Consider the following 26,830-nt stretch of genomic DNA (forward strand, 5'->3'; position numbering starts at 1 on the left):
ATGTTTATTACACCAAATAAAGCTGTCACTGTCTACAGATTACACGATTAGTGGAAGTGGTAACGGATGCATTTTACACTTTTCGCTACATATGACTTCCTGTAAAAGAGCCCTCTATTGTAGGCACAGGATATGAATCACCGGGAAGACTGAAAGATGGGGCGTGTTTATTTTCCAGCTTTACGGTACGTTCTTCTCTCTTGTGCGTCTGGAGCGCGTTATTTTTTCCCCAGCCGTATCCCTACAAGTCCCGCCCCTGACCTGCTCTGTGTTTATTATGTTACTACGGCTTTATGAGTGACTTCTCAACTGTCCAATCACAGCCTTATTTTAGGCGTCAGGAGGTGGGGCTTGTCTAAATACGGGCACGGGTGGGGAAGGAATATCGCTGCTGGAGCGCTGGAGTTACTCGAGCACTCAGCGGCTACAGTCATGGCTGAGCGCCGCGCCTTTGCCCAGAAAATCAGCAGGTAAGGATATCTAACGCAACTCCAAGCTGTTGAGTTTAAATATATTCTCCCAGCGCCCTGCGACCATTGTTTGTCCTCTGCCTGATGCAGTTGGCGAGCGTGCCAGTCTTTCCCAAATAAGGCCTAGGCGTTGAGTTAGCTGGAGCAGACGCTGAGTTTAGAGGCGGTGTCTCAAAACCTAGGGAGCTGCCTACCCAGACTGCACGGTTGGGTCTAATAGGCGCGTTTGGAGTGCCGTCTAGGTAGGCAGCTTACTAGGTTTTGAGATGCATCCATAGAGATGCCCGAGCGACCCACCCTAAGCTGCAAGACAGCAGTATGATGCCTTTGTGCTTCTGTGCATTAAAATCAGTCTTTATCCCTGGGTTTATAATCCATAAATGCGTCTTTTGTTAAATCCATCTATGGATGTAACGATGCAGACTAGGCTGATTCAATGAAATGCAGTGTTTAGTGTTTGTGAGACGATGGCTTGACATACTGACACATCGGGATCATGATATGTTATGCTGTCAGTATGCAGTCATATGGTACACTATAATAGTCAATATGCAGTCATATAGTATATGCACAGTGCACCACAGCTTTGATTACAAGAAGATGATTTTTAAACTCTTAAGTAAATAACGAGACTTAAAAATAATGTAAGCAGTAACTTTAAAACCCGGAGATCATGAATAATAATTATGCATAATAATTTCTGGTGTATTACGGAGAACACCATCAACTGACAAGTGCTCAGATGTTCTTGCGTGATATTGATGGGTTGCATTGCTGTTGTAGTCATGCAGCTATTATAAAGCCTTTAAGACCATTTCAGACTGAGATCCAGTATGTGCTGAAATACAATGCATGATTACATTTCAAGCAGATGCATTTCCTTGTGATGACACTATGTGATTAATGTTTAGAACTGTTCAGATTTGTACAATTTGTGAAGCAGGGACCCTGGGTTATCATAATAGACTATAATTAAGTCTCATCATTGGCTTAAAAACAACTCTTTTCAGTCTAGATTTCCTTTGTGATGTTAAATCAGAGATTAGACCTCATATGGGTTTAAAAAAGGAAGTGACCTTTTAGGCTCCCTGGTGGTTTCCACAGTCTTGGCATTTCCCAGATGCTTAATGCTGTTGTCTTTTCAGTGATGTGTAATATCATGATTTGATCAGTTCAGTATAGACTTAGTGGCACCTGCACTCTTGATTCCAGTCATTACTTGTTATTTAACCAAATAGAAAAATGCCTTTATCGATATGATCACAGAAATAGCTATGCGTTTTGTTTTATTCATAAGACAGTATAGGTATTACCCATAATATAGAATGCAAAAAGCCCCCAAAAAGTCAATGTCTCTCTAAATTTATTTTACACAGTCAAAGCAAAACTGAAAGCACTAAAAATCTAGAAGTTCACCCCATTTTATTGAATGACTTGCTAATTAGATTTTTCAAAATATTTTTTTTTTTTTTTCGTAAGTCACATAAGCTGTTTCTCATGGCTCTGTTTACTTTAAGTGCAAGACGTTTTCATAGATGTGTGAAATATTCACTGAAAGTCATGGTGTAAGCCGGTGCTTTGGTAAACAAAACATCCGCGTGGGCTAATCATCTGGTCCCTCTTCAGGAATGTCCAGCCTAAATAAAGGTTTCTCCAGAACCAACAAGGGCACTGGAGGCGGGGTTTTGTTTCAGTGTTCGTCATTCTACATGTATTAGAAGAGGATTCTGATTCGAGATATTGACCTGTACACTATGCTACAACAAAGGGATTCTGACCAGACACATTGCTTTCATTCAAACCTTGATGGTGTTTTTTCTGCTTGTATTTTACTTGTAATACAGCCTGTGAAAACTGAATAATAATAAGTTACAATCTTACGTTATTACTCTAAACAGCAATGACCCTTTGTCAATCTAACCTATTGGAGGGCCTTAGGTGTATTTTTATATGAACTTGCAGAGCCTTTTCTCATTGCAAGATTTGCTAATATGTTTTTGTGTTGACTTTTTTTTATGCTGTTTTGTTTTTATTTCTTCTAGATTACAAGTGCGATTTGTGCATGGTTAATTTATATTTTGTATTATGTTATATTAAAAGTTAAAACAAAAAAATGTTTCCAATACCATAAACTAAAACTGCTGAATGAATGAAAAATATGGAAAATAATAGGCACATTTTTAGTGCCTTATTTTTGTGAGCCCAGCGGTATGCTGCCAGTATTAGTTTGATGTGTCATTGATTGTTGCTATTTACAAAAGCTTCGGCCAAGAAAAGATCATAAGATTTTGCTATATTTGGAATAGGATACTACTTGTACCATTTTAGCAGTAAGCAGTTTGTATACTGTACACATCATGTTTGGAACACCTGGATGGCGTACTTCTGTGCTGTACAGTTCTATCAAGCTATTTTCAGTGGGGCAAATAATGTGGAAAAAATCTCAACAACCAAGTTGTTTCTTGTCTTTGTTGGCTTGTTGGCTCATGTTAATAAATATTTGTGTCTTGTTGTTCTCCAGGACTGTAGCAGCTGAGGTCAGGAAGCAGATTGCTGGTCAGTACGGAGGCTCACCTCAACTTCTCAAAAACCTCAGTGTTGGTGGGAATGCAACTAGTAATGCTGTAAGTACTACATTTTAAAGAGAATATACTTTTTTGTGTGTGTTTAAATCTGAGAGATTGACATTTCAAAGGGTATTTACCACTATCGCTTCAGTGTGACACAGTCTTTCTTGGGAGATAGTTGCAACAGTTCCTCATTCTCTTAATGTTCCTCTTTGGATTTCTCCCTATAGATTCCTCTGACAGAGGCTGTAGAGCCAGTGGATTTTGAAGAGTATTTGATCACACACCCTCCCCTTATAGAGTCGGGACCTCTGAGAGATCTGATTGAGTTTCCTCCAGATGACATTGAAGTGCTTTACACACCAAGAGAGTGCCGAACTCTTGGCCAGGCTGTGCCTGAGGAGGGGTGAGTGTGTTCAGGCTGGATTGTTTCGAAGAATTGACGCATACATATGTCTCTGCAAACCAGCATGTACACAGTGCAAAGAGGTGTAATTGAACAAAATGAATCAGATAGTCAGTGTGAACAGTTTTAAATGGTATTCTGTGATTATCTCAATAGTCATTTAAGCCTAAAAGGGTGTTTTGTACATAGTGTTTGAACATAAACAGCTGTGATTCACTTATTACACAGGCATGCTGCTTTAACGTATTTTACTTGTTCTTCCTCTTAAATACTTCTTCCAGTGAGAATGATCCACATGTCAGAGACTGTGTCCGGTCTTACACCGAGGACTGGGCCATTGTTAACCGCAAGTATGACACTTCACTAGATTTCCTTCTTACATCTGTTCTCTCTTTAGAATTAACACAGCCTTTTTTCCTGATCCATGGGATTCTGATACATGATTTTAAATATGGAAAATGTGTTAAGTGGAGCTGAACGTGTTATGTTCTTGGTTTCAATTCTGAGGAAGTACAGTATCTGCAAACACTATCTGTAGATTTCTGCAGGCACAAATTTTGTGTGGGCCTGCTCATAAATGAGGAATTCAAGTGTATATTGCCTAACAGTCTTTCTCCAACATGCTGCTTTTATGGTGCTTTTCACTGGGGCTTTTAACTCTGGAGGCTAACTCAAGCAGCTTCCAAGATATTTATAGGGCCTTCATAAGTTACTGTGAATCAGTTACCATGGTAATTCTTAATTGATAAGCCCAAACTTTTCGTATAATGGTTGTCATTGTAACCATGGATAGTAATCCAAACATATACTGATTATTATCACCCAGTCATTATGAGAAAGTAATTACTGTCGTTAAGGTTGAAAGTTTAGTTTAAGCCTACAAACTTTTATATAATTATGTAAACAGAGTTTTTGTAGTTTTATTCATCATAGAGAAAGCACCACTGAAGTAAATTTTAACATATTAGTATGTAAAATACTCATTACATAAAATAATGCTTAATGCTTTACTGATAAAATATAAAAAATGTGTATATAACTGTAACAAACTTTTGTAGTCATGGGAAGGAGGAGGCAGGAACCAGCGAACATTTAAACAAAAATGTTAATAATAAAATAAACAAAAAGATGATGAAATAAACAACAACAACAAAAAAAATATGTATGTTTGTTTACTTATTTAAAAAAAGGCTTTAAAAGTATTTGGATGCACAGGTACCACAAGTTGGGCACCGCATTCAATCCCAACACTTTGGATAAGCAGAAGGAGAGGCAGAGAGGTTTACCCAAGCAGGTTTTTGAATCTGATGAGTTGCCAGATCACAGCAGCTATCAGGATGATCAGGTAAACCTGTCTTTCTACTGTTGCGTGTGATGTAAAGACTTTAAGCCCAATAGAATAATTGCACAATATCCCTGTATAAACACTGACTTTTGCATGTCACAGGATGATCTGAAGCGAAGGTCCATGTCAATTGATGACACTCCACGTGGGAGCTGGGCTTGCAGTATATTTGACCTGAAGAACTCGCAGCCTGATGCTCTGCTGCCTCATCTTCTGGATCGAGTACCCAACGAGGAAATCGACCACCACAATGAGGACCAGCGCAAGTCAAACCGTCATCGAGAGCTCTTCGCACTACATCCTGCTTTGGATGAGGTAGAGTATGACATTTTGTTTCAATATTTCCAATATTGTGTTTAAATATACGGATTACCAAAACACTTCTTGCATTAATCTATTTCTTCTATTTCATGTAGGAAGAGCCCATTGAGCGCCACTGTGTGCCTGATGTTCCAAAAGAACATTTTGGTCAAAGGCTTCTTGTCAAGTGCTTGTCCTTGAAGTAAGTGGGGAACAGCTTTTGTGGACTGAAATGTAACATCTGTGGCTTAAGTGTTGCTGATAAGCTTCTCTTCTCCCTTTTAAGGTTTGAGATTGAAATTGAGCCAATATTTGCAAGTTTGGCCTTATATGATGTCAAAGAAAAGAAGAAGGTGAGCTGTAATTTCCTGTTTAATGTACAGAGTTAAAAGTTTTGGAGAAATATGTGGTGTCGTAAAAAATAGACACAATCGACTACATCACACTTGCAAGTAGGGCTGGCACTAACGATTATTTTGGTAATCGAGTAATCGGTCGATTATTCTGACGATTAATCAAGTAATCAGATAATTATAATAATTTTTTGGGGGGCAATAAAAATAGACCTGAGCGATCAATAGCCTTTAAAATGACTTAAAATACATATATAATAGCAGTGAGGCAATAATAATTAGTTCATAAAAAGCAAGGAATCAAAAGCAAGTAATCATATGGTTTTATTGAACAAAACTGGTAAAATAATGTATTATAAACAATAGAGCTAATGTACATTACATGTATAATGTACTTTTTTAAAAATTAGTGCTGATGTGTACATTATGCATTATGATTGTTTTTTGAATTTGGTGCCAGATGCCTGAAGATTGTTTTTACACTTTACTGCTAATCTAATAATTGTTTAATTTTGTCTGGCTATTTATACTCTGTATAAATGCACAGACGAGTGTACCCCCCAAATAAATACAAAAGATGTACTTTTCTTTGATCACTAATACAATTTATGGAAAGATGGCAAAACTTAAATGCATTAAACATATACTTAATAAAAACAGAAATATGTCATTGATATCTGTAAAATAAATAAATTAGCCAATTTTGTTTAAACGAAGGACTGCTGAAATGAGTACACCTTAGATTTAATTTAATTATGCTTATACTTAGTATGTCCTTCATTATTTTAAGTCTACTGCTCTGACCCGTCTTGGCACTGAGTGTACAAGTTCATGACAAATTGCCACATCTGTCCTGTTTAACTCCTGGAGGATGACCTCCTTAAATGCAATGGGAGTGTTGCTCAACTCGACTCTACAGAATCCCCCACATGTGCTCATGAGTGTTAAGACTGGGTGAAACATGTCCACTAAAGGATTTTCAACTTGGGAGAATGCATATCGTCATTATCATGTTTAAAAAATGCCCAAAAACACAGGGAATGAGGAGATGATAACATCTACTGTTTCAAGTTTGTGTATTACAGTGGTGTGTGAATTCATGACCGCATTGATAAAGCACAACTCCCTCACACCTTCAGCACTCTTACATCCCTATATAAGAGCTTTACTACCACTGAACTTCACTGTGGGAACCAGGCACTTCTCACAGTACTCCTCCTCTAGCAACACCAGAACATTTTGAATGCTGTTAAATCCGAAATGATCGACTTGGTCTCATGAGAACAGAGTATGGATTTCCAGAAGTCTATATTTTGTACATATGGGCCTTGAAAAAAAGGTTACATGAGTTCATTGTGCTTTAGCTACAGCAAGCAGTTCCAGTGTGGACAACAAGCATGCATGTCACTTCTGCAGGCTGCATCTTACTCGTGAGATAAACAGTCATTCTCTGCATAGCTTTTGCCAGACACTTACTTAGTACAGTATTTCTCCTGCTCTTTTTCCAGCAAAAAGTCACTCATCACTAAAAGAAAGCGTAAAGTGAAGGCCTGAATATTTCAGGGGCCTTGGCATAAGTGGATTTTTTTTTTTTTTTTCCAGAATTTCTGCTATTTTTTTCTATATTTTCACACTCAAAACAATGATTTGGTATTCCTCTTGTTCCACTTTGTGTCCTCTTTTGTGCTAAGAAATAAGTCTCCTGACAGTTCTCTCCCAAGTGGTTCCATTGTTGTCAGTATTAAGTCTAAGAATTATTCAGTGGGCAATATAACACTTTCAATTGTCAAGAAATTACTTCTCTTTAAACATTTTGGTTCAACATTCTTACCTTACGATCAAAAATTGCTTTAAACTTACACCAGAGTTTTATTTATATATTTATTTATTTATTTTATATTTTGCAACTTTCAGGAGGGTGTACTCATTTATGCTGTGCATTGTATTATGTTTATTTATTTTTTAAGTTGTGTGTTTTAAAATTGCATTTATGAAACCAAATTTGATGGGAATACATTTTTTTTACCCCACTGATTTCCACTAGTTTAAATACAAGTTCCATTTATGTGTACAGGAAATGTCACATGACATTGTTAACTAATTTCAACACTAGAGGGTAGTAGTCACCTGTTCAAGGATTTTAGTTGTTCATTAGACATTGTCATATCCTAACGTTTTCCTGTCATAATCCTCAGATATCAGAGAACTTTTACTTTGATTTGAACTCTGAGCAAACGAAGGCCATGCTGCGACCTCACATCCCATCTGCTGCTATCTCCACCCTGGCCCGCTCTGCTGTCTTTTCCATCACCTACCCTTCTCAAGACGTCTTCTTTGTTATCAAGGTTGGTTACATTATTCAGCATCCTTCTTTACAGTCAGAGTCTTATTCATGAAACATGAGCAGAATATACATAATTGTACTTTTGAACTTTCTATTTATCAATGAATTCTGAATAAAAAAAAGTATCATGATTTTCACAAAACATCAACAATCATTGCTCATTTGCACTGTATTTGAATTCAGCTTGAGAAGGTGCTTCAGCAGGGAGACATTGGAGAATGTGCAGAGCCTTACATGGTCTTTAAAGAATCTGATGCTGCCAAAGTAAGCCATTCTTAATAGTTTATACATTGTACACCAGCTCCTGGTGGAATTCTGTCTGGCATGGTGACTGTTTTTGTTTTCTCTTCTCTGGTATCACAGAATAAGGAAAAGCTTGAGAAGTTGCGCAGTCAGTCTGAACAGTTCTGCCAGCGACTAGGGCGTTATCGGATGCCCTTTGCCTGGACGGCCATACACCTCATGAACATAGTGAACAGTGCCGGCAGCCTTGAGAGAGACACAGAGCTGGAGATGGGGCTGTCAGGTGAGTCTTTAAATGACACCATTTAAAAATGTGCATTTTTATCTTGTACTTGTGTAGTTTGAAATTATATTTCTGAACAGCATTTGAATGGGTGATGAAGACGTAAGACTAGTCCAATCTCAATTTTTATTTCTTTTTTTGCCCTTTATGCCATACCACAGCATTTATTTATTTATTTATTGACAATTTTGTCTTGTTTTGTCCTGTCTGATCTTGTAGTACTGAAGTTTTAACTACTTGGCTCTGCATCATTACACAGAACGGAAAGGCTCTTGGTCCGAACGGAGGAACTCTAGTATTGTGGGGCGTCGTTCGCTGGAGAGAACCACCAGCGGAGATGAATCATGTAGCCTGACTAGCTTTAGACCGGCTACCCTGACGGTCACCAACTTCTTCAAACAGGTCACGCTGTTATTCAAAAAACATAACATCCCAGTATTGATCTCGTTCATAGAAAGTTCACTGTCCTCCAGTTACCAGCCATTGCATAGGTCGGACCGCTAAAGCTTAAAAATACCCCTGCTTCTTGAATATATTTTTCATATTTTACTAATATATCATATTAGGAAGGAGATCGACTAAGTGATGAAGATCTCTACAAGTTCCTAGCTGACATGCGGCGCCCATCCTCTGTGCTGCGTAGACTGAGGCCCATTACAGGTAGAGCTCTTTTGACATGTTTGTGCAATAGATTTTGGCCATATTAACATTTATGTAATGAGTTATGTTACTCATTTATTAAATGCCCTCAGCCCAGCTGAAGATTGACATCTCACCAGCCCCAGAGAACCCTCACTACTGCCTGACGCCTGATCTGCTCCAAGTGAAGCCTTACCCAGACAGTCGAGTGCGGCCAACAAAAGAGATCCTGGAGTTCCCTGCCAGGGACGTTTATGTGCCAAACACCACTTACAGGTATAAATGTCTAGATCAGTAATTCTCAACCTTTTTGACTCCAACACAATAATTTCAAAGGCACCCTATTTGCTTGCTAAGTGACATAACAAACACTGTTTCTGAGTACAAGCCTCTACTACTTTTCAAGACTTGAAATGTAGACTTTTTATGTGTAGCACTTTTTATTTATAGCACACATTTAAGCTAAACTTTTAGGTGGCTTTCACACTGAGCTCATTTGCTGTGGTTTGAACCCAAGTGCGATTGTTTCCGGCATCCCCCGCAGCATTGGTTTCACACTGTCTTGATTCTATCGAACCCCAGTGCAATTCCGGTCATCATAAACGTGCACAACATATGATAGAAAACAGAACATGGGTCAATATATTGTGGTTTTTAATTAATGTGATGCTATTATGCACAGCAGAGTAAACCACATTGTTTTTCTTTTTTTTTAAGACATGCCTCATTGTCTACTTATGGCTAAGTAACCAGAGCACTTTCTTTGTGAGCACGCAGCCTCACTGTATGGTCTAACCCTGCTATTTAAGCTTACAAATTTAGTCAAGGTTGACCAGACAAAGATTTTTATCCTCTGCATATTGACATAACCTGTCATTCAGAGGGTATGTTTGTTCACCCACAGCCTGTGCCAACTTTGTCTTCCTCCGGACACGCCGCATAGTCAGCCTTGATTTATGTGGTGCCGACTGGGCAGATTGGGACATCATTTACTCCCGACAACATTCATGTTCTGGATTTATCACACTTGTCATGTCTGTTGTATATACAGGTCATATAACATGTTAATTATGAAGGACTGATTTCCCACACAGGTTAATCTTGATCCTCTTGCTGGATTATTTATTTATTATCAGTTACATTTTTTTTTTTCCTCACCCATGAACTAACAGTAGTGCCAGTCTGGAAGCTGGCTTATTTCAGTTGTGAGCCTGCAGTGAAGTTGTTCATATACTGTTTTCTTTGTTGAGAAGATAATGCTCAAATTTGTTTTATTTATGCAGTGAAATGTATATAAAAAAAAGTTTGCCATGTGAGTCAAAGTATAGTTCAAGTCTCACCTGAGTGCTATGAGTTAATTTACAGAAAGACTGTAAATGTTATTGTCTAAATGTGTTGCTATAAATATGACGCATTTGCCTACCATTGAGAAACACTGTGTAAACTAAATATATACAGTACAGATGAGTATGTACAAAACGTAACTAGGAGTCAATATGACTCGGAACAGAAAGAGACAAGCAAAAGATCCAAATTCAACCATAAAAGCAAATTTCTTGGTAACACTTTGTAGTAATTTCCAATATCAAAATTACAAATATCTACTTATAATATAATATATAAATGTGTTCATAAGCATTGTATTAATGATTTAATGAAAGTTATTACAGAGTGTTACTCATTGCTTTCTACTGTTGCACATTTGTGTAAATTGCTTAAATACTTAAAAACGTCAAGTTAACATACAGTATGTGAAATGATGTTGAGAAGCTCTATAGTTGAGTGCAATGCAGTTCTATAATATTGTCCATATAAGTCTACAAACTTATTGTTGATTCTTGTTGACTCTTGATAATAACATGCTTCAGATCCTGTTCCAGAGGTGTGATCCACCATGGGTCTTTGCCATTTGAACCTGTTTAGTATTAGGATTTTTTTTTTTTTAAACAACTTTTCTTGATCAACATGCTGCAAGTTGATGACCTATGAAGATTTCAAACTAGCACATGCATGTTGCAATAACCCTTTGACTTGGCTTTTACCCACTACCAGAGTCAATAACCTGTTGCAGTTGCATCATTCAGTTTCTGCTGTCTGTAGAGAAATGGAAAAGCTTTGCTGGCCAGTGTTTGCTGCCAGTGTGGCCCCTCTGATTGATTCTGAATTACACAATGGAGAGTATAGGGTCAGAGATTATTGAAACTGGGTTGATGGCCTGATGGTGATCTTTGTGGATTTGAGGGTGTAGGAGCTTCCTTTGGCTGGCCTCCAGTAGATTCCTTTCCTGCGCTGGTGCCGAGCTCTCAGCCTTATCCAGGTGTATCTCCCGTTTAAGTTGGTGTCCCCACATGCATCAAACCACCAACCTCCTGAAACCAGCAAACAGTTAATATACAAGGAATATTCAATTATATATTGAGGGATATTAAATATATATTTTGACCACGTGATACCTGTGTAGTTCCGGGCGCAGTTTGACTCGTCGTGATTATCGTTGTCTCTGTCCTTGGTTGAGAACTTCATGCCAGTGTGGTTGCTCATGGCATCAGGCAGATCTCCAGACAGGGGTGCCACGTGAAGAGCATAATCAGATGCTGGACCTTCCAGGGTGAATGTGTACTCTATGAATCTCTTTTCCTCCTTCCAGTCTTCCAGTTCGATGTGTAAAATGTATTGTCCTTGTTGAGCAATGGAATGAATCTTCGCCAAGCCAAGCCAGAACTCTTCTGTAACACAAGGATATTTCCACTTAGTTCCAGCCAAAGATGCATCATAATACAAAAGCATGAGCTGTTTATAGATGATCAAAGCGGCTTTTTTTATTTTTATTTTTGATCTTTTTGATAAAAGCAGTTGGAGTGGTAGAGAAGGAAACATCTGACATGATATAAAAGGGCATACTTACTTTCCAGTTTGCCAAATCCATATTCGTATTTTTCCCATGACTGGTCAAAATCAACAGAACCATCCTCCCTCCTCTGAATGACTGTGGCTACACCATCTAAAAAAAAGAGAATCTTGTATTCAGCTGGATAAGAATAGTAATAAAGGCACAGCCTTCTTAGTTAAGAAAGTAGCCACATGGCCTGAGTTTCTTGTGTCCTTTTTTTTTTTTTTTTACTTGTCAGAATTTTTGTAACTGATATCAATAGGAAGTCTGATTAGATGTACATTATTGGTCTCTTACCAGCACTAATCTCACAATAAACATAGAAAGGCTCAGACTGATTGGGTTTGATTGGGTAAATTCCACTGGTCCTCTGGCCTCTTTTGAACACATCACTGCAGTCCTTTGGAAAGTCTGTGCAGCAAAACACACAGTTTAGTTTATTATTTTTTTAAGCACTTTTAAAACAGCCTTGAGACTGACCTAAGTGCTGTACATGAGCAGAGTAACTGATACAATATAAAAACTAATCAGAATAAACATAAGCAAAGTACACAAATACCAGATTTAAAACATAAGCAAAGATCACAGTTAATAATTTTGGATTTATTAAAGCAACAATTTAAATTACTAATTAATTTTGTGCTGTTCTTACCATTTATTTCCGCGGTTCCATCGGTGGAGTTTATTTTTAAGTAACGAAAAGGGTCAGGTGTTTCTGGGTTTAAATCCAATAGTTTTTCAGCTGTGTCTTGAAAAGAGTCATAGTTCAGCTGAAACAAATGAATATTTATTCTCAGTAAATGCAAATAAAGCCAGGAGAGTTACATTTGTAATTATTTAAAATTCTAATCCCTTGACATTGACATTATTAAAATTAAATCTAATTTATTAAAAAAAAGATATAATAAAATATAATCAAATTAAATTCTGAAGAAGTCAAATACATTTTATAATGAATAAAATGTACAAAATATTTTGTTCTTAGTGCAATCTCTATAAAATGTGTGCTGTAATTGTAAATTCATTTGTCGTGTCAGATGTGGGGTCTCTTTTAATGAGAAATGCTTTGAATGATAAATTCAAAATTTATAATCTTAAATTTATTATGGAAATAACATGAAACATTATAGAAACAGGGATGGATACCTTTTCCTCAAGACTCTTAATTTTGATCTTCTGGTAATTGAGCTGTTCATGTTGCTCTTTAACAGATTTAAGCAGATCAGTAATGGTCCTTTCTTGTGTTTCAATCACATCCTACAATAGACAAGTTGTTAATGCAGTAAATGCATAACTGGATTCAACTGTAACAGATCCCTGTTTATGATCAGTTTTATTGTTATGCATTCATTTTGTTTTTTCTCTTGCCATCAAGTGTGATTTACATCCACTTTTAGACATGCATTTTAAAATTGGTACTGAGAAGCCCTCTAGTTATAATGGGAGTTTAGATAATTTAGAATGAATTAACCTTACTGGACTCACCTTTAACGCAGTGATCTCTTGAAGTTGCTCCAGAGGTATTATGCTCTTAGACAAGCCCTTCAGCTTTTCCTCCAGCCCACCAACCTTGCTGTGCAACTGGCTTCGCTCTTGGAGAATGTTGTTGATTTTGGAGTTGATCTCCAGAGACAAGTTTCTGATCTCCTCATTGTTGGCCTTCAAATATATGGTTGTCTCCTTCAACTTCTCCTCTTCCTCTTTGATTTCACTGGTGACCACTGAGAGCTGGTAGAAGGAGCGATCAAAGATGTTGAGCTTCTGGAAGATGTCGTTGATCTGAGATTTGGTCTTGTGCACAAACTCTCTGAGGCTCTGGCCGAGCTGGAGCAGACCGTTAGCCAGGAGTCGTACGTCATCTAACATGGCAAAGTGGGATCTAGCCTCAGTTGGCGGTGCGGTGACTAGAATAGGTGCCTCTGTGGGTGCTTTCCTTAGGTTAGGGGCTGCGCTTGTTATAGGCAAGCTCAGCCAAAAAAGCAGGAAAATCAGCATCATTTCAGGTGGTTTGAAGGCAGAATTGTTCACTGCGTCAATGTGTTCCCAATGCCTGTCTGGATACTCGTCTCTTTAAGCCTCCCTTTCTCGCTACTCTTCTCATCTCCTACTCCGAGAACAATGCCAAAAACAGCAGAGATTCCTCAAAATATATACAGCTACACTGAGAGGGGGAGGGAGCATTTGGTAATTATTAAACTGGCTGTGCTTGAGGGTCCTCCTCCCAATCTGGAAAGTTTACTCGGTGCAGAAAATTTACAGTATCTCTCTCTCTCACACACACACACACATCCATAACCTGGCCCCTGGTTGCCTCTGATAAGCAAAGATGAACGATGCCGATGAATCATCCTGCCGATCGATCACATCATCACCACGGCCACTTGGTGCACTGTGCATGTACCGCTGGACGCGAATTAATAATAAAAGTATTCGATTTATGGCTTTGATTTAATGGTGTCCTGAATCAGCGAAGCATCACTCTCAGGTGCCACTGAGAGGGTCTGCATGTACAAGCAGAATCTTCACTGAATCACAGGATGGCTCAGCTTAGGCAGTAATAAAAAATGAGTGATGACTGAAGTTGGGGGAGTTTGTGCAATTTGCACTGATATGCACAAGCTTTTTATTTACTGCTGCTTCATATTAATCTCTCATCAGGGTCTCAGTGGGAGAGTTTAATTTATATTATTATTATTATTATTATTATTATTATTATTATTATTATTTTGTATTTTTTTCTGGTGGCCTGTTAGGGTAACTTGCCAAATGTATTCACTTTCTTACATACTAGATATTGTTTTAGCAAAAGATTAAATTCAGGTTTTTACAAAAAATTACTAGACTTTCAACTTGCAATAAATGATACAGGTATAATGCAACTTTTTGACAGCTGTAATCATAGATGCATATATATGTCAGCCATTTAGGTAATGCTACATTGGTGAAGTTTTACTTGTAAGAATTTACAACAACACTGTTCAATAAATGTTTTAGCTTTAGTTTTCTTTGTTCACATGTGTTGTGATTATATCTTTAAACTTAGCAGCTTGTAATGGGAATGAGTCAGTCGTGGCAAAAAAGTTTACAAACACCCTAAATATGGAACCTTTTGCTATTTTTGAACTATTTAATGGTTTAATCTTTTAATTGTGGACTAATGTACACTATTTGCAGACAGATTTTTTTGTATGTGAGATAAAAACGCATTTAGTATTTCAACATTCAGCTAAATTTAAAAGCAAACTGAAGTAATTAGCACATTGTTATCTGATGATAATTGAAAGATTGACCATGACCATATTAACATACATACATAAAAGTTGAAACAAACTTGAATTCATTTTTATTTGCCTGCCAGCTAACTTGGTTTATGTCTTCTCCAGTGATGTATTATCGTTGCCCTGCTGCACGCTCAGACTAACTGGTCCTGTTCAGACAGGTGCGGACAGTTTGTCCTCATCCATATTTGTGGACACAGCAAACATGACCAGACTCCCATTGTGTACCCAGAGGCCATTCAGGGTGTAGGAGCTTGTGTGTCAGTGGTACGGGAGGACTGCAATGTCCCTTCTTACATTCTGTGCTAAATAGAAAATGATTAACCCATTATTATTTAAAGGGATTTCCTGAACTGGAATTGCTCCACTTTTTTTATTGCATCTCTTGTTGTTGTTTTTGTGTGTGTGTGTGTGTGTGTGTGTGTGTGTGTGTGTGTGTGTGTGTGTGTGTGTGTGTGTGTGTGTGTGTGTGTGTGTGTGTGTGTGTGTGTGTGTGTGTGTGAAAATGCAACTAATATGGAAACATTTTAAATATTTTCATGGAATAATACACTGTTGATGCTTGAGTGTACAGTGCAAAAGCATTATTCACTTCTCCTTACTAATTCTTTTTCCTTTTCAACAAAAGATCGCTGTATGAACTAAAAGTAATATTTGCTCCACATTAGAGAGGAGGTAATTTTGAGAGAGCTTGAGAGATCTGTGCTCCTTGGAAAGTCTGTGAACTTTGCGGTCTGTGCGGTCTCCCCGGAGAGTGCGATCCACGTCATTGCAGTATTTCTGTCCGTTCCTGCAGCTACTGTAACCGCAGAACGGAAACGGCTGTGCAACAAAAATCTATCCATTGAAAAGATCAATGGGGATTAATCTTAATGTTAAAGATGTTTTCACATGTTTTTTTGAAGTTGTTTTGTGCAACTAAATTTGGTGTAAATTCCACGTTTTTATTTAAATGCTATTTTAAAATTAATTAGTGGTTTTATTTTTATTTTTTAAAGGGGGTGTTTTAATTTTTGTTTTGGGGTATTATGAGACAACAACAACAAAAAACTTTTCTAAACTTAATTACACATGAAATTATCAAAACCTTTGCTTTTAAGATTTATTAAAGTTATTGGAACTTCTAAATGTGTTTTTAAAAAAATAAAATCTCTGTCTACCTGTGTGTGTAGGAACCTGCTGTATGTGAACCCACAGAGCCTGAACTTTGCTAACCGTCAAGGCTCAGCCCGTAACATTACAGTGAAAGTACAGTTCATGAATGGGGAAGATCCTAGCAATGCTATGCCTGTAAGTTTTGACAATGCAGAGATCAATTTACAATATTTATATGACCAAACATATCATGGAGAAGCACTCTCCTGACTTGGTGAAATGGCATAATGTACTTACAGTTCTTCACTCCTTGGTGTCTTAGGTAATTTTTGGGAAATCCAGTTGTGCAGAGTATTCAAAGGAGGCATATACTTCTGTAGTCTATCATAATCGGTGAGTTAATGGCTGCAACTTTTATTAAAAACTCATTTACATGACATCATGCAGAAGTCTTTAGCAGGGGATCAAACATCAGCTCACACAGTGGCAGTGTCAGCTGCATGTGAATTTAGAACAACAGATGATCAAGCATGTTTGCATTTGTATAAGAAATAGATTAATGACACTGACATTTTAACTTTTTTTTTTCCCCTGTGTATCAAATGTTGTTTCCTCAGATCACCAGATTTCCACGATGAAATTAAAATCAAGCTACCAGCCTCACTGACCGACCATCATCACATCCTTTTTACTTTCTATCATGTTAGCTGTCAACAGAAACAGAACACTCCACTGGAGACGCCTGTTGGATACACGGTACATAGTTTTACACACAAAAAAAACACACACACACACACACACACACACACACACTTGCATTTGTGGTTTACGGGGACTCTCCATAGGCATAATGGCTTTTATACTGTACAAACTGTATTTTCTATTGCCCTACACCTAAACCTACCCCTTACAGAAAACTACTGGCAATTTTTGAATTTCATAAAACATGTTTATGTTTTTTAAGCCTTTTGTTTTACAGGAACACAGGAAGTGTCATTATAAACCATGTTTACATTGTAGTACCCATGAAATTATACACATTTGGCCCCTGGATCATGACTCTCTGAATAAAAATCTAATCTAATCATGATGTGCCTGAAGGTTCATACCTATAGTAAATGTTATGCCTCTTATTTTTCCTCAGTGGATTCCCATGCTGCAAAATGGACGCTTGAGAACAGGTCACTTCTGCCTTCCGGTATCTCTGGAGAAACCACCTCAGTCTTACTCTGTTCTCTCTCCTGATGTAAGGCAATTTCTGTCACACAGCCCACATAGTTAAATATGAAGATGTATTTTAATATTTAAATGTATTTTAATGGTCTTGTTTAGCATCTAGTATCTTGTATCCCTCATTAATATAAATTAGTTGTTAAAAGATTTTCCTCGTTGGTCACTGATGTTGTCAGAAAAAAACCCTGGACACTGAACATTTATTTACCATTATCATTTTTTACAGACCAAGTGCTAATATTTTTAACTATGTTTTTTACCAATATGAAACCTGTATTGTTAGCAATGCTGTTATTTTTCATATACACTACAGTGGGACTTGTGATTTGTAGGAAGTGTGTTTGAGAGTATTTTAGGGTGGCAATGTGTAATAATGCAAAGAAATTATGCTAAAGTTCATTTATGCATTTGTGTGTAGGTTCCTCTTCCTGGAATGAAATGGGTGGATAACCACAGAGGGGTGTTTAATGTAGAAGTTGTGGCTGCATCCACCATTCACACACAGGTAATTAGAAGTTAAATCAAAATACTGATTAATAGCCCACTTCAAACAAATGCATTCTCTAATGTGTTTCTTTTCTCTGCCCAGGACCAGTATTTAGATAAGTTCTTTGCACTGGTGCATGCGCTGGATGAGCACATGTTCCCTGTGAGGATAGGAGACATGCGCATTATGGAGAATAATCTGGAGGCAGAGCTGAAGTCTAGTATAGCAGCTTTGAATTCCTCTCAGCTGGAGCCTGTTGTGCGCTTCCTCCACCTACTGCTGGACAAACTGGTGTTGCTGATGGTGCGGCCACCTGTCATAGCTGGCCAGATAGGTACCCTCTGTCCTGCAACCTACATAATCTCAGAAAACTCACAGAAAAATTTTACTTTAAAGAGATAGTTCAACCAGAAATGAAAATTCTGTCATCATTTACTCTCCCTCATTTTGTTCCTGAACTGAAAGACTCTCTTCTGTGGAACATAAAAAAGATAGTTTAAGATGTTTCTTTTGTTTGTTTTTTAATGGGCTCCGATGTTGTTTCGTTGCCACCGTCCTATAAAATTTGTTTTGAGATTCACAGAAGAAAGAAATGCATACAGTTTTGGAACAACATGGGGGTGAATAAATGATGACAGAATTTTCAGTGTTGCATGGACACACTTTAACTTATATTTTCCATAAAAAAATAAAATAAAATTATATATATATATATATATATATATATATATATATATATATATATATATATATATATATATATATATATTTAGCTGATCATCAGCATTTCTCAATGTTACAAGAGCATGTGTTTTATTTTCTTTCTGCTGTAGTGAATCTTGGTCAGGCTTCTTTTGAAGTGATGGCATCCATAGTGAACCGTCTACATAAGTACTTGGACACTAGTCAAGACATGCATGGGCGAAACAGCCTTCTCTCCTCATATATCCACTATGTCTTCCGCCTGCCCAACATGGACCCCAACTCCCCCTCTCCAGGTCAGGTTTCAGCTTGATCTTTTGATTTTATGTCTCTAAATCTGTGGCTTTTGGAGTGTTTAAGATTAGGTTAAATTAGTTGTTACTCTAGTGTGTTTTAAATTTTGATTTATTGTTTTTGGCGTAATAGGCCCTGGAGGATTGGGCGGTTCAGTGCATTATGCCACCATGGCTCGTTCTGCTGTTAGACCTGCAAGCCTCAACCTCAACCGCTCTCGTAGCCTTAGCAACAGCAACCCAGACATCTCTGGCACTCCTACTTCCCCAGATGATGAAGTACGCTCCATCATTGGCAGCAAGGTAGGTAGTCACATTTCAGCAGCTCTGTTGGTTATAATTTATTTCTATTAATATTACAGATTCATTGTCGTAGTTTATGTACACATCAAAATGTATTTTATTAGTGCCGTTAAGACATGATTTGATTGCTCCAGCTGGATGTGAATAATTGTATTCATTATTATGAATGCATTTGTAGCTCATTGACTTTCTGCACTAGATTGCTGATTTAGCTGATCATCAGCATTTCTCAATGTTACAGATCAACCTATAGCTCACCAGCAAAACAAACATTTGCTGGAACATTTTATGTACTTAACCCATGTTACATAATCTTGTAAAAGGGAAAAACAAAAATGAACTGTAACACACACACAAAAAAATTGAACTGTAACACAATGAATGTGTGGTTGAGATCGGTGGCCAACAGTTTGACTTTGATGAATGTGTAACTTATAACTCAGTTTGTGCTGTCTTTATTGTTGATGCGCCTAATTTATTGAAGGGAATATGCAAATCAGGTAACACAGGAAAAATAAGAGATTCATTATTCTATAAAAAAAAATGATGATTTCAGAAGAATTACCTGCATACACTACTAATCAAAGGTTTGGGGGTTAGAAAATTAATGTTTTTGAAAAGAGCTTTTGAAAATAGTATTTTGAAATAGTATTACAATTTTAAATAATTGTTTTTAAAATATTTTAAAAGGTAATTTATTCCTGTAATGACAAAGCTGAATTTAGTGTATCTCTATTTAATATAAATTTCAGAAAAATCATGTTGACCCCAAACTTGTGAAAGGTAATGTAATGATTTAGGAATTTTATAATGTACCAAATGCTATGAAGAGGTTTAAAGATGCTTTATTTATGGTAAACTTAAGAATTGTTGGTGCTAACCAGTGATCCTTTTCTCCCATTGCAATTAATGTATCAGCCTGATTTCACATCATGTGTTCTCTGTGCTAACTGTGCCAAACTAAGCCTTTGATTTCATTACCACTTAAAAGATGCTTGATAATCTAACCTGTTGCTGTTCAAAGATGAGAAATTAATGTCAACTAACTTGCTCCCTTGCTTACTTTATCTCATTTACCTGTAACTTTTGACCTTTCACTGTTCCCTGGCTTGCTTGCGTCTGCCTGTGATCCTTTTGATGTCACCCTTGGCTTGCAGGGCTTAGATCGCTCCAACTCCTGGGTGCATACCATGGGGTGCACAAGCGCCCCCTGGGGGACCAGCCCTGGCTCATCATCCGATTCTAAGCAGGTCATTTTGACTATCCCAACCCCCAAATACAAAGCAGAATCCTCCATTTCTCACAGCTGTTCCCAGTAGCACTAATAGGAATATCTAATAACTCCATGGCACACTTCTCCTTTTCCTTTTTTTCCTTTACTTCCTCAACCCCATTCACACTTCTTAAACAGTCATTTCCAAAGCCACCTCATTTCTCTTAAGCATCATTTCACTCTAAAATGCATTGCATGGGCATAAATAACCAATTTCCATTTTCTTTCTGCCTGGCATGTTATGATATGCTGCATGTACATGTATGCGTGTGTGAAGGTTTTTTTTTTTTTGTCTGTTTGTATTTATTTTAATAACCAGCACCTGATTAAGGCAAATATTTTCTCCCTCATTACTCAGTGCCTGTAAAAGTCTGATTCATTAAAGCATACATGCATACTTATTTCTTTATTTACTTATTTATTCAGCAGCACACCAAAACACCTTTTCTCTTTAGTCTCCTTATTGTGTAGGCTATTTCTCCCAGAATGGCTATTTGTTTGATGGAAACTAATTGTTTAATTAAAAAGTAATTGCATTTTTTAAATTATATATTATTTATCTGTTATAATATTACAGTTTGTGCAGTCTCATTCTGTATTGTGTTTTTATGCGTGTGGGTTGAAGGTGTGTGTGTATGTGTGTGTGTGTGTGTGTGTGTGTGTGGATATTAGTAGTGAATGGCACCACATACTCCTGTCCTGCACACTAATCTATTGTCACCCTTCCATTCATCCCCACCCGTAGGCCATGGAGCGCAGTGGCAATCGCATGTCATCGCACACTGAGAGCGCCAGTTTCTTGCAAACATTAACAGGACGCTTGCCGACCAAAAAGGTAGAGACCCAATTCTCTGAGGGCAGGAGCCGACCCTCTCCTCGCCTCACCTGCACCTGTCTGTCTTGGAATGACTGGATGTTGTTTTTGATGTTTTGTTGCTGTGGTTGTCATGTTCTTGTGGAATCTGAGTTTCTGTTCTTCTCTTTACTATGAATGACTGGCACCTCTTTACTATGAATGCACCTGAAGAGGGAATGATGTGTCACTTGTGGTATAGAGCACCCTGTTGGTCTTGGCCCAGTAATGGGTACTGTGTTCGAATAGGATGTTTATCTGTGTTCAATGTTGGATCCGTAGAATAATGAATCCTCCCCACTCTTTCAGCAACACAGTGGACCTTATGTCAAAGGACTGTATCATATCCCATAGTAGAACTAAGACATACTGACCTATATGCAGTGTATTTGATGGTGAATGGTTCTTTGATGGCTCCTTCCTGTTCTCAGCTCTTTCATGAGGAGCTTGCCCTGCAGTGGGTGGTCAGCAGTGGCAGCGTGAGGGAGGGAGCCCTGCAGCAGGCCTGGTTCTTCTTTGAGCTTATGGTAAGACCGACCACAATCATATATCCCCATGCTTCCTCCTTTATGACAAAAAGTGTAGCATCTGTTTTTAAGGTTTTGAGAGAAAAAAAAAAACGTATTTCTCTTTTCAGGTTAAGAGCATCATTCACCACTTATACTTTACTGACCGCCTACAGTCTCCCAGGAAGAACCGCTTCCCTGAGCGCTTCATGGATGACATCACCGCTTTGGTTAGCACCATTGCAGGTGACATCGTCTCACGTTTCCAGAAGGTGAGAAAACGGCAACTACATGAATTAATTGAACTGTTTGTTTGTTTATTTGTTCTTTTTTTTTTATTTTATTTTTTTTACTTTTATTTAGTTTTACATAATATCATTATTATATTACAAATATCATATGTACAGCAACATTGACATTATATATAAAAAGTTTGAGATCAGTAAAATTTTTAATATTTTTTCAAGGTCTTTTCTGCTCATCAAGGCTGCATTTATTTGATCGAAAATACAGTAAAAACTGTAATATTGTGAATAGTATTACAATTTAAAATAACGGTTTCTATTTAAATATTACTTTAAAATATCATTTATTCCTGTGGTGGAAAAACAGAATTTTTATCAGCCATTACTACAGTCTGCAGTGTTACATGATCCTTCAGAAATCATTCTAATATGCTGATTTATTATTAGTGTTGGAAACAGTTGTGCTGCTTAATATTTTTTGGAACATGTGACACTTTTTTCAGGATTCTTTAATGAATAAAAAATTAAAAAGAACAACATTTATTCAGAATAGAATTATTCTCTTTTGTAACCTTGAAAAGTTTGGGGTCTGTACTTTTTTTTTTATCTTTTCTTTCTTTTTTTAAATTCATACTTTTATTCCGCAATGATATGTTAAATCAGTAAAAAGTGATAATTAAGACTTTGATATTGTTACAAAGATTGATTTTGCATAATTATATGTATGTATGTTAAGTTCAGATCATTCTTGCAGATGATCAGTCAAGAAAAAGCATGTCCAGTATGTCTGTTTATTCTAATTATTTTAATGAGTTTGCTGTTTCACGTTTGTCTTTACTTGTCTTTAGGATCTTGAATTGGTGGAAAGGCTCAACACCAGCTTGGCCTTCTTCCTCAATGACCTCCTGTCAGTCATGGATAGAGGCTTTGTCTTCTCTCTCATCAAAACCTACTGGAAACAGGTACCCTACAATTCAGCTCCAAACATGTTATGCTTTTTACAAACTGTCTTTTCTGATGATCTTCTGTTCCTTCTATTCCCAGGTGTCCACCAAGCTCTATGCACTACAGAACCCCACTCTAGAGTCTCTGAGACTAGACTTCCTGAGGATCATCTGTAGCCATGAACACTACGTCACTCTAAACCTGCCCTTCAGTCTACTTACACCCCCAGCCTCCCCCTCTCCTTCTGTCTCCTCTGCCACATCTCAGGTATGAACACTAACTGAGAAAAGTTAACTGTAATAAACTCTAAAATACACCAAAATTGATAGTAAGAAAAACATTACTCTATTTTTGTTTTTCTTTCTCGTTGTCTCCCACCAGAGTTCTGGTTTCTCTACCCAAGTGCAGGACCAAAAGATTGCCAACATGTTTGAGCTGTCTGTGCCCTTCAGAGAGCAGCATTACCTCGCTGGTCTGGTTCTGACAGAGCTGGCTGTAATACTCGACCCTGAGGCTGATGGGTCAGTACCCTGGTGTGTGCCCTATTTTCATTCTTAACTCTTCAAAACAACAATTTTATAACTATTTTAATAATTATTATATTATAAATATTAAATAAGTATTTTCATTATTTATAACATCCATGAAATATTTAATTTGACTCTCCTATGTTATTCTGCTCTCGCTATAGGATGTTTGGTCTTCATAAGAAGGTCATCAGCGTGGTTCATAATCTGCTGTCCAGTCATGACTCAGACCCACGTTATGCTGACTTTGAGGTCAAAGCTAGAGTTGCCCTGCTCTACCTACCACTCATAGGCATTGTGATGGAAACCCTTCCCCAGCTCCATGATTTCACCGGTATGTTAATAGATTTTTGTATCCGGCTCATGCTGTATTGTAACTATGTCATGTAATAACAACATTCACCAACAACATTTTCTATAGACATTTTTAAAATTTACTTTTACAATCACAGAATCCTATAATCAGTGGGGGCGTCCTGGTGGTCCCGGTACCGAGGAGCAGGAAGCTGAGGGCAACAGTATGATCAGCCAGACTGTTGCCATGGCAATTGCAGGGACCTCCGTGCCACAGATGTCACGGCCTAGTAGTTTTCTGCTCAATCCACAGGTATTGTGACCTCACTGTTTGGATGAGCTGACTCTTTGTTTTTTTTGTTTTTTCTTTCACAAGTTTTTAACAAGTTATTTTATTATTATTATTATTATTATTATTATTATTATTATTATTATTATTATTTTACCTGTACAAACATTGCTATATTACATTATATACATATACATTTATGGTAGTTTTTTCCTACCCAAAACATGAACACTGTTTACTCTCTGAGGGTATTTTTAAGTAAATATTTTGGAATATTTTATATCTGACAAGAAAGTTTGGAAATCCATGCAGTAGAGGGACAGTAATGGCAGTCTTCGCACTTAAAGTAAAGCCTGTTTACCTTTTTATTTTGGAAAACATAAGCTGCCATAATAAATGTAATTCTTCTGAATGAAAAGAATTGATTTCTTGATGTTAGAGACAGTTAGACCAAAGCAAAGTTATACAACAAGAAAGACACATCATGCAATGTCTGAGAAAAAAGAATCCCAGTCCTTCACTAAAATGTATACACCTTGTTCTCCAGGCCACCCGTCAGCATGGCTCGTTCTCAGCTGAGTCCAGTCGTAGTCTGCTCATCTGTCTGCTTTGGGTGCTGAAGAATGCAGATGAGATGGTGCTTCAGAAATGGTTCACTGACCTGTCTGTCTCTCAGCTCAATCGTCTGTTGGATCTGCTCTACCTCTGTGTCTCCTGCTTCGAATACAAGGTTTGAATAAACCTGATAGTAGAGGGAGCACTTTTGGATTTCTTAGTAGCAATATATATGTATCTGTTGTCTCTTTCAAGTCTGTTTTCGTTTTCATGCACTCAGTCTATTCATCTATGTCCTTTCACAAACCAAGTGAAATTAATTAATGTTTGTGTGTTTCTATCCATCCATCTCATGCAAAAAGGCCCATTTTTTGTTCATGCAGGGCAAAAAGGCATTTGAACGAATGAACAGTCTGACCTTTAAGAAATCCAAAGACATGAAGGCCAAGTTGGAAGAAGCCATCCTAGGCAGTATTGGAGCCAGACAGGAGATGGTGCGACGGAGCAGGGGGCAGCTAGGTTAGTTTTTTATATTTATATATATATATGTGTGTGTGTGTGTGTGTGTGGGTGTGTGTGTGTGGGTGTGTGCGTGTATGTATGTGTGTGTGTGTGTGTGTGTGTGTGTGTGTTTATGTTATATATATGGTGTATGTGTATATGTGTTATGTATGTATGTATGTATATATATATATATATATATATATATATATATATATATATATATATATATATATATATATATATATATATATATATATATATATATATATATATCTATATCTATATCTATCAGGGGCATTTCAAGGAAGGCAGTGTCTCCTCAAAATATTTGATGAGAAAAAAAATCGTAGTACAAAAATAAAGCAACAACAATATTACAAAATATAACATTTTAATAAATCACTCGTTTTTCTAAAGAAACATTGTCCAACAGCAACATCAGCAGGTAAAGTTACAATGGGACTCCATGTCTCTCTCGCCTCCCCGGAGCCCATTGAGATTTAACAGACCCCCTTAAGTGTGCAGTGAGTTTGGTGAGGTGTAATTGAGAATGAATGGGGGAAAGACACGTGAGAGGAGGCAATGCCTCCATCGTGATATGGAGTTTGTGTGTTTGTGCACATTCCGCTTCTGAATGAACAGTATAATGATGTTAATGGGAAGACTAATTTAAAGAAAGTAAACAACTCACTCACTTAGATATAACCACTTTTGTTAAGTCAAAAAAAGACTTAAAATGACAAAAAAAACATGATCTATGGGGTCATTTTTAGTGAGTAATCAGCTTGGTGAAATTTAAAGTAAATCTCTGTGTCTGTAACCAATATTTACAGAGCTTTGATGACTGATGATCTGAAAAATTCAAAAATAGTTAAAAGTTAACCATTAAAAAGAATAGCTGAACCATAAGTTCACAAATAAAATATATTGTTTCAATTATTTCTGCCTTGAGTTATTATTTTGGAATAAATGTAAAATTCATAAAAACACAAAGCTGATGAGATTCACACTTGGCTTAAATAAATAGAATATTGATTACATTGTTAATGTAAATATATAATAGAAGACTTTGAGAACTTTGCTTCCTCATTTCAGAACACCACCGCACACAACTTATATAAATAATATTCTGTTGGACATAACTTGGTTGACATAACTTGATGTGTGTGTTGCCCTTTCTTTTCTTTTGTCCTCCGCAGAGAGAAGTCCATCAGGCAGTGCTTTTGGCAGCCAGGAGAACCTGCGCTGGAGAAAAGACATGACTCATTGGCGTCAGACCAGCGAAAAGATGGACAAGTATGATTTTATTTAATATATAAATTTATTTTTATTCTTTTTATTTCTTTTTGTTTAGTGTGTTCCTGAGCTAAATTTAAAGTAGGGTGAACTTTGACTTCCATTTCAATTATGTAACTTAACTGATACAAGTACAAACATTGTAATCTGGTCAGAAAAGTCCAGCAGTAACAGTGTTAAAAAAAAAAAAAAATTAAAATAATTACACACACACACACGTGTATATGTATATGTGTGTATATATATCTATATATATATATATATATATATATATATATATATATATATATATATATATATATATATATATAA

The 26,830-nt window shown here is 37.1% G+C and overlaps 2 protein-coding genes across 13 annotated transcripts in view; one reads left to right on the forward strand and one right to left on the reverse strand.

Annotated features, from left to right (window-relative positions):
• The first annotated feature begins 344 nt into the window (after window positions 1–344).
• LOC109102132 (dedicator of cytokinesis protein 7) overlaps window positions 345–26,830 on the forward strand; it is a 40,360-nt gene continuing 13,874 nt past the window's right edge. For 4 of the 12 annotated variants that reach the window (XM_042758384.1, XM_042758380.1, XM_042758381.1 and 1 more), the window contains exons 1-34: window positions 345–470; window positions 2,992–3,094; window positions 3,268–3,443; window positions 3,725–3,793; window positions 4,659–4,788; window positions 4,891–5,103; window positions 5,205–5,290; window positions 5,375–5,441; window positions 7,637–7,786; window positions 7,969–8,049; window positions 8,149–8,311; window positions 8,571–8,713; window positions 8,878–8,971; window positions 9,064–9,226; window positions 16,291–16,408; window positions 16,536–16,606; window positions 16,831–16,969; window positions 17,358–17,459; window positions 17,865–17,951; window positions 18,036–18,267; window positions 18,767–18,931; window positions 19,062–19,231; window positions 20,389–20,481; window positions 21,250–21,339; window positions 21,789–21,884; window positions 21,995–22,135; window positions 22,957–23,070; window positions 23,153–23,320; window positions 23,435–23,586; window positions 23,745–23,914; window positions 24,033–24,187; window positions 24,711–24,893; window positions 25,081–25,237; window positions 26,422–26,518. In XM_042758384.1, the coding sequence (XP_042614318.1) occupies window positions 433–470; window positions 2,992–3,094; window positions 3,268–3,443; window positions 3,725–3,793; window positions 4,659–4,788; window positions 4,891–5,103; window positions 5,205–5,290; window positions 5,375–5,441; window positions 7,637–7,786; window positions 7,969–8,049; window positions 8,149–8,311; window positions 8,571–8,713; window positions 8,878–8,971; window positions 9,064–9,226; window positions 16,291–16,408; window positions 16,536–16,606; window positions 16,831–16,969; window positions 17,358–17,459; window positions 17,865–17,951; window positions 18,036–18,267; window positions 18,767–18,931; window positions 19,062–19,231; window positions 20,389–20,481; window positions 21,250–21,339; window positions 21,789–21,884; window positions 21,995–22,135; window positions 22,957–23,070; window positions 23,153–23,320; window positions 23,435–23,586; window positions 23,745–23,914; window positions 24,033–24,187; window positions 24,711–24,893; window positions 25,081–25,237; window positions 26,422–26,518 (4,376 nt within the window). In that variant the 5' untranslated portion in view covers window positions 345–432. The remainder of the gene's footprint in view (window positions 471–2,991; window positions 3,095–3,267; window positions 3,444–3,724; window positions 3,794–4,658; window positions 4,789–4,890; window positions 5,104–5,204; window positions 5,291–5,374; window positions 5,442–7,636; window positions 7,787–7,968; window positions 8,050–8,148; window positions 8,312–8,570; window positions 8,714–8,877; window positions 8,972–9,063; window positions 9,227–16,290; window positions 16,409–16,535; window positions 16,607–16,830; window positions 16,970–17,357; window positions 17,460–17,864; window positions 17,952–18,035; window positions 18,268–18,766; window positions 18,932–19,061; window positions 19,232–20,388; window positions 20,482–21,249; window positions 21,340–21,788; window positions 21,885–21,994; window positions 22,136–22,956; window positions 23,071–23,152; window positions 23,321–23,434; window positions 23,587–23,744; window positions 23,915–24,032; window positions 24,188–24,710; window positions 24,894–25,080; window positions 25,238–26,421; window positions 26,519–26,830) is intronic. The other 8 variants (XM_042758382.1, XM_042758383.1, XM_042758388.1 and 5 more) reach the window with 5 other exon arrangements.
• On the reverse strand, window positions 10,046–13,965 carry LOC109092702 (angiopoietin-related protein 3-like). Its single transcript, XM_042758394.1, has 7 exons — window positions 13,326–13,965; window positions 12,987–13,097; window positions 12,493–12,610; window positions 12,138–12,251; window positions 11,856–11,951; window positions 11,404–11,676; window positions 10,046–11,319 (listed from the first exon to the last, which is right to left on the reverse strand). The coding sequence occupies exons 1-7, from the start codon at window positions 13,836–13,838 to the stop codon at window positions 11,144–11,146; spliced, it is 1,401 nt and encodes a 466-aa protein (XP_042614328.1). The 5' UTR covers window positions 13,839–13,965; the 3' UTR covers window positions 10,046–11,143.

This window comes from Cyprinus carpio, chromosome A6, assembly GCF_018340385.1.
Source record: "Cyprinus carpio isolate SPL01 chromosome A6, ASM1834038v1, whole genome shotgun sequence".
NCBI classification, from domain to species: Eukaryota; Metazoa; Chordata; class Actinopteri; order Cypriniformes; family Cyprinidae; genus Cyprinus; species Cyprinus carpio.